General features: G+C 46.7%; 1 protein-coding gene across 2 annotated transcripts in view; it reads right to left on the bottom strand.

Annotated features, from left to right (window-relative positions):
- MKNK2 (MAPK interacting serine/threonine kinase 2) overlaps positions 1-17,470 on the bottom strand; it is a 225,982-nt gene that overhangs the window by 64,814 nt on the left and 143,698 nt on the right. For both annotated transcript variants that reach the window (XM_075850463.1, XM_075850471.1), the window contains one exon: positions 9,525-9,580. In XM_075850463.1, the coding sequence (XP_075706578.1) occupies positions 9,525-9,580 (56 nt within the window). The remainder of the gene's footprint in view (positions 1-9,524; positions 9,581-17,470) is intronic.

Raw genomic sequence — 17,470 nt, 5'->3', positions numbered from 1 at the left:
TGGTAGAAGCCAAAGCCCGAGCTACTAGATGGGCAATGTCGAGAAGCTTCACATTAGGTACTTGGGCGCATTGCAGAAGATGAGACCTATCCAACAGTTCCCCCTGAGGAGGTCCGGAGAGAGGGCCATGACAATGAGGCAAAAATTAGGCGTAAGTTGTAGCTGGAGGCCTCAAAGGCAGACTTGGCAAAAGATTCTAAAGCGCGAGACAGAATTCGCCTCGTTCCAGAAACTGGTCTGGCAGGCTGAGGTCACGTGGATGGCATTCCCCTCGCAGAGACGGTCCTACCTGATTGACAGCCTAGTTTCCTTCCCACCACAGGGGCCTTGATTATAGTTTGCATATTTTCTGGTATTTTAATTTTTAGTTTGCAGCGTTCTTCATGAGGCGCAGCTGTCTGAACTGGTGGTGACCGAGCACAGGACATTATGGACAGTATGTTGGGTCTGGGGTTATTGTTTCGGGGGATTTACATCTGTATAGCTGTCAGGGGCCGGGAGGTCAACACTGTCCACAATAGTTTGTCGGTTGGGTCCGGGGTTCCGTCTAGCTCATTTTGATCTTATTAATTTAATTTGTATTTCCTTGAGGGATTGCTTCTTTTGCACCGGTGTCGTTCTTCGTTCCCCATTAGGGTTCCGTGTTGTGGTGTCGTGGTCAGAGGGTATTTTCCTCCTGAGGACGGCATAACACGCGATGAGTTGGTGAGGGGTTTTGTACTCCGCTTCTAGTAGGGCAGTATTTTTCTAATTTCTGGATACTTTTGTCCTGTCTAAGGGGATCTCTTTCACTCTCCCCTTGCCTTCTCTCCTCTGTTTTTCCTTTTCTCCCAATATGTCTAACATCACCGTGGTCTCCCTGAATGCACAGGGCCTGAACATCCCAGAAAAGCGATCCTCCATTCTCAGTCTCCTCTGGAAGAAGAAAGCGCAGGTGGCGTTTCTTCAGGAAACCCACTTCCAGGCGGATTGTATACCAAAATTGACGGACTCCCAATATACGGAGGGGTACCATAGTGCGTCACCGGATTCCAAGACCAAAGGGGTCTCCATTCTGATCTTGCGGTCCCTTCCTTGGGAGCATGTGGAGACTCGGGTGGATGGAGCGGGAAGGGATCTCTTTGTGAAAGGTAGGTTGGCTAACACACTGGTCACACTGGCTTCATATTATCACCTCCCTAACTCTGGTCAGGTTGCCTTCCTGGAGAGGGTTTTGGTTGAGTTGGATGGCTTCCTGGAAGGCACTCTAATAGGATCTAATACTCTGATCCTACATTAGACTCCTCGCACGGGCACTCTTCTTTACCCAGGTCAGCTCACCGTCTTATACGTCGGTTGTTGCACGATCACCAATTGGTCGATGCGTGGCGGCTTCTGCACCCATCGACAAAAGACTATACTTTCTTTTCGGCCCCTCACAACACATGCTCCAGATTTGACTATTTTTTCCTACGTCACTCCCACCTCTCTGACCTCTCCTCAGCCTCCATTGATGAGATTACCTTCTCGGATCATGCGCTCATCACTCTTTCCCTCTCACTACCAGCGGCCCACCCTCGCTCCTGGCAGTGGCGCTTGAACGACTCGCTCCTGCAGGACAAGACGGTGGTATCGGACATTCGTAGGGATGTCCGGGAGTATTTTGACACGTTTCCACCGGAGGTTGACCCGCTTTGTATTTGGGAGGCTCATAAGTGTGTGATCCGCGGTTCCTTTATCCGTATAGGTTCTAAACTTAAAAAGGAGAGGTCGGCACACTTGTTGGATCTTTTGTCCCGCATACATCTCCTGGAACAGTCCCATAAAGCCTCCTTGAATCGGGTTGTGGGGACGGAGCTGGGGCAGCTGCGAGCTCAGGTTGGTTCCCTCTGTCTTGCTAAAGCTAGGGCCTCGCTGGTTAAATGTAGACGTCATTTCTATGAATTCAGTAACAAACCTAGTAAGACCCTGGCGCGGGCACTTAGGAAAGCCCGATCACGTACCTATGTTCCCCATATCCAGGCTTCCAGCAATAGGCGTATGTACCTTCCCCATGACATTTGAGGCCTTCCGGGCCTATTACCACTCCCTTTATAATCTTCCTCGGGCCATCTGCGGATGGGGGGAGCCACTTGGAGCTGATAGAGGCAAACCTCAGGTACTCAGGGATGAAATGTATCCCCCAGGAGGCCATCGCTGTCCTGGAGGAGCCCATTTCCCCGGAGGAGTGGTCTTGGGCTTTGAAGGACTCGCAGACAGGGAAAGCGCCGGGTCCTGATAGCTTGCGCATACAATACTATAAGGCCTGTCTGGACCTGCTCTCTCCCCATTTCCTGCATGCCTTAAACTCACTTACTGAAGGGCGCTCCCTTCCTCCGGACACGTTGCGGGCTTACATTACGGTGATACCCAAGATTGGGAAGGATCCATCCATATGTCAAAACTATCGCCCCATCTCTTTGCTAAATGTGGATCTGAAGTGGTTTGCTAAGGTCCTAGCCCATAGGATTACCCCCCTCCTTCATAATGTGATCCATTACGATCAGGTAGGCTTCATGCCTCTTAGGGAAGCTCGAGATAATACCACAAGGGTCATTAACTTGTTACACCACGCGGCTGCCGCGGCCCCGCCCACGCTCTTGCTGTCCACGGATGGGTAGAAGGCCTTCGACAGGGATTTTATGCTGCCCACCTTGTGCCATATTGGGTTGGGCACTCACATGATGCAATGGTTTTTGAGCCTCTACTCCTCTCCCTCGGCCTGGGTTAAGGTCAATGGTACTTTTTCGTCCCTGCTCGCTATCGCCAACGGCACGAGGCAAGGTTGTCCCTTGTTTCCCTTAATTTTCATTTTGTGCCTGGAGGCCTTCCTGTGTCAGGTTCGCTCCAACTCAGACATAGCGGGTCGCTGTGTATGCGGATCACCTGCTTTTTTCTCACCACGCCCAGGATCTCCTTGCCCAATCTCATGGCGGAGATGAGTAGATACTCTAAATTGTCCAACTTCAAAATTAATTATCAGAAGTCGGAGGCTCTCAATGTCTCGTTGCCGCAGTCTTTGGTGGAAAATCTGTCGGGGTCCTTCTCTTTTAAATGGGCGAGAGATTCGCTCAAGTATTTGGGGGTTCAGCTCTCCAGGGATCTCTCTCGCCTTCACGCAGTGAACTACCCTCCCCTCCTCCAACGTGTAAAGAGCGACCTGGATTCCTGGACGACAGGCACCTTTACTTGGTTCGGCAGGCGTGCAATTTTTAAAATGAATATCCTGCCGCGGATCTTGTACCTCTTTCAGGCTCTGCCGATTCATATCCCCCGCACCTTTTTTCAAGCCCTGTTGTCCTTACTCCATAGATTCATATGGGTGGGGAAGCCAGCCTGTATAGCCCACTCCATGCTTTTCCGTTCCACGTGTGAGGGTGGGGTGGGCCTTCCGGACTTTGTCTCTTATCACCAGGCCTTACACCTGTCACGGATTTTGGATTGGTTCAGGCACACGGAGGGTAAACAGTGAATCTCGATGGAGAAGTCCATGCTGGCAGTTCCTCTGCAGGCTCTGCCTTGGTTGGGCAGGGATACTCCCCTAACAGTGTGGACGCACACGACGATTGGTCTCACATTGGCCGTTGCGCCCCGGCTCTTTCCCAGTTTCCCTCCCCCTTTTCCCAGTCCTGGGCAATCCCGCATTCCCTCTGGGGTGAGAACGGGGTCCATTCCGGCATTGGTTGCGGGTAGGTAAGGGGCATGCTACGCATTTTTTACAAGGGGAGGCTTGGATGACTGGCCCACAGTTATCGGCTCTGTCTGACCCTCTTCCATTTACCGTGTGGCCGATCACTCAATTGAGAAATTTTCTCGTGTCCTTGTCTAACCCTTCGGAACATGCACGGGATAATTCCCCTTTTGAGCTCTTTTGTACAGGTACGGGCACGTTACGTCATTCTCTGTCCAGGCTATATACCCTACTGATTTCCCCATCTAATCTTCCCACAGCTTCCTACCTGCGCAGCTGGGAGAGGGACTTGGGCCTAACATTTTCCACAGAACATAAAGACTGTTTGTTCACAATGACAAGTCCTCCATGGCTAGCAGGTTTCAGGAGACGGGTTTTAAGATCTTATCACGTTGGTATAGAGTGCCTTCCAGGTTGCATGCAATGATTCCTGCGGTTTCGCCGCTGTGTTGGAGATGTGGAGACCAGGTGGGCACGATCTTACATATCTTCTGGGAGTGCCCGCTGCCGACAAATTTTTGGTCAAAGGTGTGGCGTATCTCCTCCAAATTCACGGATTTCCATCTTCCGCGTAGGCCGGCCTTCTTCCTGCTCCATCTGTGCGAGGGGCCATTATCTATGTATCATCGCTCTGTGGTTCGCCATCTGGTGAATGCAGCTAGAGCGTATATCCCAGCGCCGTGGAGCCGAACTAGCCCTCTGTCGATTGGTATGTGGTTCGGTAAGATCCAGGAGATTATGAGAATGGAGGATCTCACGGCATCCATGAGAGGGACCCATGCTAAATTTCTCAAAACTTGGTACCATTGGGTCAGATTCCAATCGTCTGTCGAGTTCAGGAACATTATGGCTTCTTGAATATATTCCTGAGGCACACGGGGCATTGTGTGTTTCTTCCCTTCTAATCCTCTCTCTGTCTTTTCTTTTTGCTTTACTATCTCTCTCGGTTCTTTGTGCATGGCTGTGGGTTCAGGGTGCAGAGGGCAACTGTGTCCATTTCTATTGTTTCAGTTGGGCGTTATTCTTATGTCTGGACTTCATATTAGAATCGTTTTGGCCTGCGAGCCGATGTTTGTGCTGCTGAGGTTTGCACTATCGTCTCTTGTTTATTGGAAAATGGAAAATAAAAGAATTTATATAAAAAATAAAAATAAAAATAAAAAAAAAGGATAGATGACATCCAGCCGACTAGAAAGGACTTCTTGTTTGGGTGTTTCCACTCCTTAAACTATACCTTTAACTTCAGAATGAGCAGGGAAAACCTTCTGGGACAGTTAAGGCTAAGGGTATGTTCACACACAAAAACGTCTGAAAATATGGAGCTGTTTTCAAGGGAAAACCGATCCTGATTTTCAGAAGTTTACGCCACTCGGTTTTCGCGGTGTTTTACAGCGAATTTGAGCGGTTTTCAATAGAGTCTATGAAAAACGGCTCCAAAAAACATCCCAAGAAGTGACCTGCACTTCATTATCGTGGCAGTTTTTTTACACTCCCGTTTTTCAAAACAGCCGCGTAAAAAACGGCCCGTCGGAAAAGAACGCCGTTTTTCCCATTGAAATCAACGGGCAGATGTTTGGAGGCTTCGATTTTTTTGGGGCATTTACGGTCTGAAAAACAGCCGAAAATAGGCCGTGTGCACATAGAAAGGATATATATTCATTGTGAAAATAGGGTGTGGAATCAGTGAGCTGTAAAGTGTCAAGTAGGGAGAGGAGAAGATCCCTTGTCCGCTAAACCTGAGTCGGAATAAGAAATCCCCTCTCCGACAAGACCCCTCTAGCGAGGGAGGAGGCACCGGACCATACCTCCAAAGTGGGAGGCAAGGCAGAAGAGGAAAGTGATAGTTAAGTTAGTCGAGCGGACCTGGCCCAATTTAGTCCAGGGAAGGTTTGGCAGAAAAATGTGTCATCATGCCCCAAGTGATGCTGGCCAACAACAGGCCCATTCCAGGTTCTCCCTTAGGATCAGGCAAGGCAGTAGAGTGGGTCACTACACCGCACTTGCAAAGAAAACAAAACTGTGGGGTAGGGAAACTAAAAAAAAACACTATGTACTGCTAAGCAATAACTACTCCTTTAGGAAGAAATGGTAGCCGTCATCAAGGTCTGCTAGGGGGGAAAAAAATTAAATAAATAAAAAAAGAGACTCATACAGAGAGTAAAACTCAGGGAATGAGGCTATCGCACCTGCAGGGGAAGGAAAAAGGCGATGGACCGGTCCTACCTAGTTTCAGAGTGTCTTGTGCTCGCCCTGAGGCAAAGATGCAGCAGCACTGATCAGGAGGTAGTCTGATCCATGCAGCGTCTGTCCGAATACAGGACAAAGTGGGGAAGCTAGGCCACACCCTGTACCACTGCGATTGGCTGCTGGCGGTCATGTGTGCATGCCTAGCCAAATCGGAGGAGCAGTCTGATCCTCCATAAAGGGAAAAAGCACGCTGGCGTGCTATTGGATGAGTGGGGGACCCTAGTTTTACCACAGAGGGAAAAAAAATTAATAATAAATATTAAATATATATATATATATATATCCACTCGCTTGCACAAAATGGCATAACTATAGTAAAAAAATAAATGAATGCGCCCATTAAGCGATAAGGGCCTTCAAAGGCCAAAAAATTTAGCGACCAGTGGGCGGAGTCCAGCTAGTATGCCCATAGCGCTGTACACAAGAGGCGGCAATGGTGTAAATGTTGTACACCTATGGAACAGTGGGAATCGCAGACGGGTTCGGGACAGTTGTCACTCAGGGGCTTGTGGGTAGGATTCTGGGCTATGGCTCTCCAATATGTGTTAAGAGTACGAAATGGCAGGATTACGGTTAATGTCCTGGAATGTCCGGGGAATGGGGTCTCCTGAAAAGAGGCATATGATATTCGCTGCTGTGCGGCGACAGCGTCCTCATTTAACGTGTCTACAGGAAACACACATGACACCTGATATTGTGAGGAGTTTTGAGTAAGCCCTGGGTGCAGTGGGTGGGACATGCCTCCCACACATCGTATTCTAGGGGGGTGGCTATCTTAGTGCATGTTGAGCTCCGTTGGAAATTGTTACAATCCAACATGGACCCTGAGGGGCGGTACATTTTTCTACATGCGGTTATTGATGAATGTCCCTATGTGATCTTGGGCGTGTACAATCCTCCACCAGCCTCCTTGGCAATACTTCAGGAGGCCGTCCGATTTGTGTCAGCCTACCTGGGTGATCATGATGGGGGATTTTAACTTGGTTATGGACCCTGGTATAGATCGCTTTCAGGGGAACGGGGTAGAGGTCCTGGAGGCCTCTCTCAGTTAGGTCTTCTTGTAAATGAGATGGGCTGGATTGATCTGTAGAGAGCGACACACAAAGGGATTAGAGAGTATACATGCCACACCCCACAATACAATGCGCTGTCCAGAATTGATTATATCTTTGGCTCGCCTGCTGTTTTCCAGGAGGTAGATTCTGTAGAACACTTACCGAGGGGGATCTCGGATCACAGCCCAATCTTACTGACATTGAAAAGGCCACAGGCAGGCAGAAGGGGAGTGGGTAAAATTCATCCGTTTTGGCTTTAGCTCATTGAGTAAAATGATCGTATACCGGATCAGCTATCAATTTTTATAGAAGCGCATGCTCAGATGGAGAATAGTTCGCTGGTGTAGGGTACCCTCAAGGCCTATTTGAGGGGATGTCTCAGATCCTCCATATCATATGTGAAACGTGCTTCTGCCCTTCAGGAGGAGGACTTCGATTGTAAAAGTTCACAGGCGGAAGGGGCATTCGTTCAGGATCCCTCACCGGCTAACCGGAATGCCTGTCTGGATTTGGGTAGACAGTATTTACAGGTCTTGAGGGATAAGACTTTGCGTAAACAATCTCACTTTGAATTGGGCAATCAATCGGGTAAAATTCTTGCTCATATGGTTCGGAACAGTTCTAGATCCCCCCCGGTGATGGGTATAGTGGGGCCTGGCGATAGAATCTGCACCTCCCCGGGGGATATTCTTGCGCAATTCACACATTTTTACAATCAGCTGTATTCTTCAAAGGTTGATTATGGGCTGGATGAGCTGGAGCTGTATCTGGATGGAATATCGTTTCCTACCTTGACAGCCGAGCAGGTGGCAATGCTAGATGCTCCGTTTACCGTGGACGAGATTTTGGAGGGGATGGCGTCTATGTCTAAGGGGAAGGCCTCAGGGCCAGATGGCATCCCCCTTGAGGTATATTTACAGTATGGGGAGCTGCTGGCCCCCAATTGCTGGCCCTGTTTGAACATAGCTATGGGAGCTCTGCTCTTCCGGAATCCATGTGTGACGCCACCATAATTGTGTTGCTGAAACCAGGCAAAAACCCAGATGAATGTGGTTCATATAGACCAATTTCATTGCTGACAGTAGATTACAAAATCTTGACTAAGATGCTAGCTAATAGGTTATGCAATGTGATAACGGAGATCATCCATTCAGATCAGTGTGGCTTTATACCGGGCAAGTCCACCTCGGAGAATATAAGACGGGTGCAGGTGGTGACACAGATTGGATGGGGGGGGGGGGAACAGCAGGACTGGGCTGTAGCATCTCTGGATGCGGCAAAGGCTTTTGACTCGGTAGAATGGCATGTTGACAACGTGTCGTGTGTCTACGTTCATAAAATATAAATGGGGCTTAGTATGTTTATTGTCATTTAGGTTTTATTTGTACATGTCAAAAATGTGAAACTTGTCCTGGCTACAAAAAAACTACAAAACGTCCAAAAACTTCTGGCAGCTAGAGATATAAAAGATAAGGGCTGATCAAGGGTCAATGACACCACATATTTTGTCAAGCACTCTCCACTGACTTTTGAACTTCTGCAGAACAAAAGAAGTCAGTCAATAGAAAGTGCATCTGATGAAGAATGGTACCATTTTGGAGTACATGCAAGTTTTTGATCACTTTTTTCCAGTTGTTAGAAGTTGAAGCGACCAAACAGATTCTTGCGCTTTACTTTTCTTATCGGCATTCACCATGCATGTTTAATAATGTTATATTGTAATAGTTCAGACCTTTAAAGATGCGGCAATACTAGTTTTTTATTTATTTATTTATTTAACAATGCTCAGGGGGGGGGGGGTTCTTTAACTTATAATAACTTTTTTTTGTACAAAAGGGGTCTTGAACCAATGATCTTTGGATCACTTACACTATATACCAGAATACTAAACTAATGTATTGCATTATATCGTTTTTCTGACAGGCTCCTATTAAGCCGCCATGCCAGCCGCTAAACTGCCATGCCAACCACCGTCACCCCACTATCGTGTGACCGGTTGGGCAAATTATTTTTATTGTAAAAACTTTATTCAACTGTGATTAACAATTTTTTTGTCTCACTAAGGGACTTTGAACAGAAGATCACGTTTTTGCTTATATAATGCTTTTAATTTACAAAGTATACCAAACATTATTGCCTGTCAGTGTAAAAATCACCGGCAATCTATTAGGCCATGCACGTCCACACGGCCTAATAAGCATAAAGCAATTGCAGGCCTGGGGGACATTGTCACCCCATCGATCCTGAGCTGCTGATGGGTTGCTGAGTGAGCCCCCTCCCTCTGTAGCCACTTGGATGCCGTGGTCACCATTCATTTAAGTGGTTAAATGGCCGCATCAGAGGTAACTCCGATCCCGGGCGTTGCAGCGGAATGTCGTCTGTATATTACAACTGGCACCCACTGAAGATGTCGCTGGAACAGCTCCTGTACCCATGCCATCCATTTGACTATACCTTTATTGCAGTCCTATTTGCGCAGACCGGTTAAAATGTTAGTTATAAGACTCCCTTACCTGGTGTGGACTTTCACAGAGGATATTTTCAGGTTTCAAATCTCGATGTGCTATACCTGTAAAAACAACGAGCAATTTAATTATTAGAAAAAAAAATATCACTTCCAATGACAGAAAAAAATATATATTTTATCATTTCACAGCAAAGGATATATATGTTACAAGACTAAAACCATTAACTGCAACACTACAAAAATAAAAGCTAGAAAAAAAGCCAAAAATCGTAGCTTTCAAATGCCAAAAACATTGTTTCACAAAACATGGCTCAACTCCAGAAGGTTAATGGGAATGTTAGATTGCTGTGGAGAACGCGGCTCCTGGGCCATGAGGTTCCGAAAGGTGCCCCCACCCCTTAGGACTGGCATCCGTGAAAAGGCTCAGCCAGTTTAGTGGAAGGAAGAAGCAACCCCGCAGGACAGCCAGAGAGGAGATAAACCACCGAAGCAAGCGACTGACAAGAGGGGAAGAATGTACCACAAACCCAAGGAGTGGATCGCCCGCTGAAGAGGGTACGTGTGGAACTGCGTCATGGGGATTGCCTCGATCAAAACCACTTTGGTTCCAAGAACCTTAATGCAGAGGCAGGGTGAATTCGAAGCAGCTGTGTGCAACAAAACAAATCCCATCCTGAAGTATCAACAATCGCTCCGGAGGAAGAAACACTCAAATAGGGTGTCAAAGGCAACGCTTAAGAACACGATTTGCTGGAAATGCGGCAGGCAGAATTTGAAGCGGTTGATAATCCAATCGAACTGACTTGGGGGTGTTCAAAGTGAACTAAAGTGCAGTCTCGTTGTCCTCCCTGGAGGGGACACTTGATCAAAAGGTCATGCAGGTACGGATGACAGACACCCCCCTAGTCTGAAGGAGTACCATCACCGACTGAAAAAACCTTTGTAAAAACTCATGGCCAAACCGAAGGGAAGAGCCACAAATCGGTAATAATGGGACAGTACTGCAAAGCGCAGAAATCACTGGTGAGCCTGGTAAGGAATGTGCAAATAGGCATCCTTGATGTCCACTGAGGAAAGAAACTCCCCCTGTTCCATAAGGCTGGGTTCACACACTATTTACGGACGTAATTCGGGCGTTTTAGCCTCGAATTACGTCCGAAAATACGGCTCCAAAGCGTCGACACACATCTGACCATTCATTTGAATGGGTTTTACGATGTACTGTGACGGTCATTTATGCGCAGCTGTGAAAAGGCGCGTAAAAAAGACGCCCGCGTCAAAGAAGCGCATGTCACTTCTTGACATAATTGGAGCAGTTTTCCATTGACACCATGGAAAAACAGCTCCAATTACGTCCGTAATGGACGCTGCGAAAAACGCCTGCACATGCCATTACGTCTGAAATTCCGGAGCAGTTGTCTCCTGAAAACAGCTCCGTAATTTCAGCCGTATCGGACGCTGCCGTGTGAACATACCCTAACTGTTTGATAAAAACACAGCCCTCCATAGTGAAGAAACCTGGTATGTTGAGAATGGACAGAGGAGATAGCACATCTCGCCACAGGTTAGCATTTATAACAGGCACAACTCTGTATAGTAGCTAAGAGTAGTTTAGGACCAGCTGCAGCTCCTCCTTTACAAGTTGCGCATCAGCAATAAGCAGCATAAATGACAGATCGAAGGGATTCTGTTGGGGTGTGGGTGTTCTTGCCGTCATAAACAGTCCTTACTCAGGATTTGGCAAACAATGCTCGTATATATTTTGAGTAAAATACAAAATAAAACAAAAAGCAGGTAAATTAGGGGTTGAATTGCAGCTGCCTTCATATCGAGCAGCACCCCAATCCTCAGCTCATATGCTCTGAAATGAACCTGTCCCACCCTCCTCTGGGTGCACTTAAATACACAATATTCTATTTCTCCAGAATTCTAGTCTTAAAAAGGGACACACATTTGTGTTTACATTTTAAACGCATACATATATTATACATAAACCACATATTCCATACTTCCTGTCTCCTTTTAAAAACAATCTCTATACACATAACCAAACCATACAAAAGAAAAAGATTGATTACTTACCGGTAATCGGTTTTTCAAGAACCTATGACAGCACCCCTGGAGAGACGTCCCATCCGCTGGACAGGAAATCGGAGGATATAAAAATGGACAACTCTCCACACACCCAGTCTTTAGAAAGAACTCAGGATGAGAAGTAGTTTAGTTTATATGTTTGTTTTTTTTTGTGAAATTCCCTCACACCTTGATATATACAATATTTACAGAAATGCTTAAATTTAAGGTTAGCGATCCAGCTTATGAGGATCATTTGCTAGAACCATGGGAGGGTAACAGCGGGGTGCTGTCATAGGTTCTTGAAAAACCGATTACCGGTAAGTAATCAATCTTTTACCCTCTCACCTATGACAGCACCCCTGGAGATGTAAAATTAGAAAATAATATTTTTTAGGGTGGGACCACAGCTTGTAGCACCTTTCTACCAAAGGCCAAGTCAGAGGCTGTATGCAGTTGTAATTGGTAGTGTTTAAAGAAGGTGTGAGGAGAACTCCATGTGGCAGCCTTACATATTTGGTTTAGGGATGCGTCTGCTCTCTCTGCCCATGAAGTGGACACGGCCCTGGTGGAGTGAGCTCCGAAACACTCTGGGGGCTTGAGCTTCTGATTTATGTAGGCTAATTGTATGGCCTGCTTGATCCACCTCGCTATAGCGGCTTTACTGGCAGCCGAACCTTTGTTGTGACCCTGAAACTGGACAAACAAGTTTTCTGAGGATCTTAGATCCTGGGTAATCTTTAGGTACTGGACTAGGCACCTTCTTACATTTAAACAGTTAAATTGTTGTTCCCTCTGATTTTTTGGGGAATCACAAAAAGAGGGAAGGACAATATCTTGGTCTAAGTGAAAGGGAGAGACCACTTTAGGAAGGAATTCTGGTAAGGTATTTAGGATGACCATCATCTAGCAGTAGGTTATGTGGAGGAAAGGCAGAGGGCCTGAATCTCACTCACTCTACGGGCAATATCCCTGCCTGCAAAATTCAAGAATGCCTTCCATGACCTCAGATATATTTTTGAGGTAATCGGTTTTCTACTGGCTAGTAGGGTGGAGATGACCGATTCTGAGAATCCTCTTTGCCTAAAAGGATTATCCTTTCAGTTTCCAGGCTGTCAGATGGAGTTTCTGAATGTTGGGGTGTATTACTGGGCCCTGATATAGAAGGTCTGGACATGTTTGGGAGAAAATTACAAGTAGGGAAGAGGGGGGGAGGTAATCCTCCAGCTCATCATATGTTGGGTCTGAGAGCAGACAGCTCCCGGATTCCCGCACAGCCAGCGGTCGAACAGGGAAAAAAGTAGAGCCAAAATCCAGCTCTGGGTGTAAGTAAAAAGGAACTCCTGTTCCAATTTTATTGATAGAACAAAAATAAAATGAACTATATAGAAATAGCAGTATAGTTGAGCAGAGTACAGAGATGAGAGATGGGTAAAGGATCAGAATGAACCCGGTTAAATGGTGACTACGCGTTTCTGACACGTCTTGTGTCCTTATTCATGGCATGCATGCCATGAATAAGGACACAAGACGTGTCAGAAACGCGTAGGCACCATTTAACGGGGTTCATTCTGATCCTTTACCCATCTCTGTACTCTGCTCAACTATACTGCTATTTCTATATAGTTCATTTTATTTTTGTTCTATCAATAAAATTGGAACAGGAGTTCCTTTTTACTTACACCCAATTTTATTGATAGAACAAAAATAAAATGAACTATATAGAAATAGCAGTATAGTTGAGCAGAGTACAGAGATGGGTAAAGGATCAGAATGAACCCCGTTAAGGAATATGCATGCCATGAATAAGGACACAAGACGTGTCAGAAACGCGTAGTCACCATTTAACCGGGTTCATTCTGATCCTTTACCCATCTCTCATCTCTGTACTCTGCTCAACTATACTACTATTTCTATATAGTTCATTTTATTTTTGTTCCATCAATAAAATTGGAACAGGAGTTCCTTTTTACTTACACCCAGCGCTGGATTTTGGCTCTTTTTTTCCCTGATGTTTGGGAGAACCCATGGTTGGTGTGAAGACATTTTTCTTAACCACGTGAACCATGGCCTCTTTGGCCAGAAGGGGGCTATTAGTATCACACTGGCCCTGTCTTCTCTGACCTTTTTTATTACTCTTGGGAGGAGGTTTGGGGGGGGGGGAGGCTTATCCTCTCTCTTGACTCCAATACTGGGAGAATGCGTCTATTGCTGTTGGGTGGTCTAAAGGGTTTAGGGAGAAGGATCTCTGGGTTTTTCTGTTTTCCTTGGACACAAATAGGTCTATTGATGGGGTTCTTGAGGATGATTTCCTGAAATACTGTTGTATTCAGGCACCACTCTGATTGGTGAAGCCTTTCTCGGCTTAGGAAGTCTGCCACCTGGTTGTCCCTTCCCTTCAGATGAACAGCTGATAGAGTCAATAGGTGTTGTTCTGCCAGAGAAAATATCTGTGAGGATAAGTCCATCAGCGAGGCCGATCTCGTACCCCCCTGCCGATTTATATAAGATACTGTGGTCGTGTTGTTAGAATATATTTTCAAGTGCTGACCTGAGACTGCATGTATGGATCTCTTCAAGGCCTGAAGAACGGCTGCCAGTTCCCTGAAGTTGGAGGATCTTTGAGCGGTCTGCTGATCCCACTGACCCTGAAGGAGGAGTCGTAATGGGCTCCCCCCACCCCAAGGACTTGCATCTGTGGTCATGTTGAGTGTAGAGGTTAACTTCCATGGAATCCCCCTCATGAGGTTCTCCCTGTTCAACCACCATCTGAGGGACAGCCTTGCTGCGGAAGAGATGTGTAAGGGTTGGTCTAAGGAGAGACTGCTCCTGTCCCATTGATTTAAAATGTCCCACTGTAGTGGCCTGGATCTGAAGTGAGCCCATAGTACAGCTGGGATGCATGATGTCATGAGGCCCAGTACTGACATAGCTTTCCTGAAAGATGTCATATGGCTCAGGTAGATCTCGGATATCCTGCTTATCAGGGGACCGTTTTTTTCTTCTGGAAGGAAGGACATCTGCTTGGAGGAGTCCAGCAGGGTTCCTAAGAACACACATCTTTTGGATGGGTTTAAATTATATTTTTTTTAAATTTATGTTCCATCCTAATTTTGTTAGTATATCTCGGACTATTTGTATCTGTAGGGTCAAGGTTTGAGATGTTTCAGCAACCAACAAGAAATCGTCCAGATGTGGTATCAGGAGAATGTCGTTCATCCTGATGTAAGAGGTCATTTCCGCTATCCGTTTTGAAAATACCCTTGGGGCTTGTGAGATGCCAAAGGGGAGGGCTCTGTATTGTAGGTGAATTACAGACACGTTGAGTGTCACTGCTACCCTTAGGTATCTTTGATGATGATGACATATGGGTACGTGATAGTAAGCATCCTCTAGGTCTATTGAGGCAGTCACAAAATCTCTGGAGAGGAGATTTATATTTGATGTGATGCTCTCCATGCGGAATTTTTTGTAGGTCAGATAAAGGTTTAATTTTTTTTAGGTTTATAATGACCCTGTGTTTGCCTACAAGGAAGAGAGGGGAATAAAAGCCCTGACCGGTCTCTATGCTTGGAACTTGGATTAGGACTCCTTTTTTTTATGAGTGACAGAACTTCTAATTTCTAGGATCTTTTGTTGGTCTGGGCTCCCTAGGGCCCTTGTGGGAAAAAAAACTGTCTGGGGGGGAAGAGATCTGAACTCTAGTACGTACCCGGTTTTTATAATTCCTAGAATCCAAGGATTCGCTGATATCTTTTGCGAATCCTTGAAAAATAGGGAAAGCCGACCCCCCCCCCCCCCACACTGTAGGTCCTGTGACGTCATTGTTGGTCCCTATTTTTAGGGTCCTTCTGGGGCCTGAAGAGAAGGGACTTATTCTTCCTAGTAAATCTTGAAGGTCTAAAGTCCTGTCCCCTAGGGTTAGGTCTTTTGTTATTAGGCCCTTTGGGACGAAAGGAATCTCTTGATGGCCTTGTTTGTGCAGGGAACCCCTTCTTACTATCTGATGCTTTTTCCAGCAGGTCATCAAGTGGGGGCCCAAAAAGGTAATCTCCTGAGCAGGGAATAGCACACAGCTTCCCTTTGGATCCGGTGTCCCCTTTCCAGGTTTTTAGCCAGATAGCTCGTCTAGCAGAATTTGACAGGGCCGCTGATCTGGCGGAAAGGCGTACAGCATCTACTGAGGCGTCTGCCAAAAAATCTGCGGCTTTGGAAAGTGTTGGAAGGGAGGCTAGGATCTGATCCCGAGGGGTCTTGTCTTTTAAATGTAAATCCAATTGTGCGAGCCAGATTTTCAGGGATCTAGCCACACAAGCGGCGGCAATACCTGGTTTAGAAGCCCCCGTAGAGGCTTCCCAGGTCTTTTTAAGATAGAAGTCGGCCTTCCTATCCATAGGGTCAGACAAGGAGCCTAGATCTTCAAAGGGAAGGGAGTGTTTCCTTGAAATCTTGGCTACTGGAGCGTCAAGTCTAGGGATGTTGTCCCAGTCCTTGCATGCTTTGTCCTCAAAAGGATACTTTCTTTTGAGAAATTTGGGAATACTTGTTTTCCCATCAGGATTTTTCCATTCTTTTTTAATGAGGTTAGATATGTTTCTATGGATAGGAAAGGTTCTATTCTTCTTAGGGGGTAGGCCTTGAAAAATGATGTCCTGTACGGACCGAGGTTCTTTAGGATCATCTAGATTCAGTGTCGCCCTAACTGTCTTTAGGAGTAGGTCTATGTCCTCAGTTGGGAACAGATTCCTTTCTCCCTCATCCTCACCTGAGGAATAAAAGGAGCTGTACTCCTTCACCTAGTTGGATGTGCTCTTCAGCTGAGGAATCAGAATCCATTCGGCTAGAAGAGGCGGGCGGAGGATCTCTTTTCCTTTTAAGGGACTTTAGTGAGTGCCTAACTTCAGCCCTTACAATATCCTTGATACTTGTGGCTAAGTTTGTAGACTCTTCTGAGATGATGTTGTCTAAACATTTCTGACAGAGTCTTTTGTTATAGGATGATGCGAGTTTCCTTTTACATATCGCACATTCCTTGTTATGGGCCTTATCCTGTTTTTTCCTAGGAAAATCCCTGGCCTAAACATATGTACAAGAGAAAGGGAACAGTATTAGGTAAGGAAGAGAGTTTTTTTTATCTTACCCCATATTCCTGGCGTCCTCAAGTACCGGACTGGAGGACTTGGCATCCGAGCGGTCAGTGCGTCCTGGCGCTTCTCCTGGCGTTTCCATAATGGAGGAAGAAGACTGGAGACCGAAGCTCCTGCTGTTTCTGGCCTAAATAGGCCATGGATTGGCTGGGAGTCCCTCGGTTCCGGACGCTGGAGTCCCTCCTCCCCACATGGGTCACCGGAACACTGCCCCCTGGAGTGTTGGACGCATCACCGCCCGGAAGTGACGCGTCACGGCCACCGGAAGTGCCAGTGAGAGCGCCGGAAAGCCACCAATGCTGGGCATGGTCCGGCAGAGCCGAACGGGACACCGGGAATCTGCTACCCGCCAGAGGAAGGCCCACAGTGTGGGCCTTAAACCACCTCCTTTTGCTGCAGCAAGAGGGAGATGATGGACCGGGAGAGGAGGGAGTACCTGTATCAGACTCAAGGTTGCTCCCTCAAAAGGAGACTTATACCTTCCAGAGCACCCCTAGTGGAATAAGGTGAGACCTTGCTAGGGGGGTCTGCAACCCCTGGAGAAGTGCTTTTCCTCAGGACAATTCTTCCATCCGGAGGACAGGAAACCTGACTGGGTGTGTGGAGAGGTGTGTCCATTTTTATATCCTCATGTTTCCTGTCCAGCGGATGGGACGTCTCTCCAGGGGTGCTGTCATAGGTGAAAGGGTAAAATACATATACTTTATGTGGCTGCAGCTCTGCCTCACCTGGCATTAATCAAGTGCCCCCTATATAAACCCACCACACCTTC

The sequence above is a fragment of the Rhinoderma darwinii genome, chromosome 1, assembly GCF_050947455.1.
Source record: "Rhinoderma darwinii isolate aRhiDar2 chromosome 1, aRhiDar2.hap1, whole genome shotgun sequence".
Classification (NCBI taxonomy): domain Eukaryota; kingdom Metazoa; phylum Chordata; class Amphibia; order Anura; family Rhinodermatidae; genus Rhinoderma; species Rhinoderma darwinii.
This window is presented reverse-complemented; position numbering and strand designations above follow the sequence as displayed.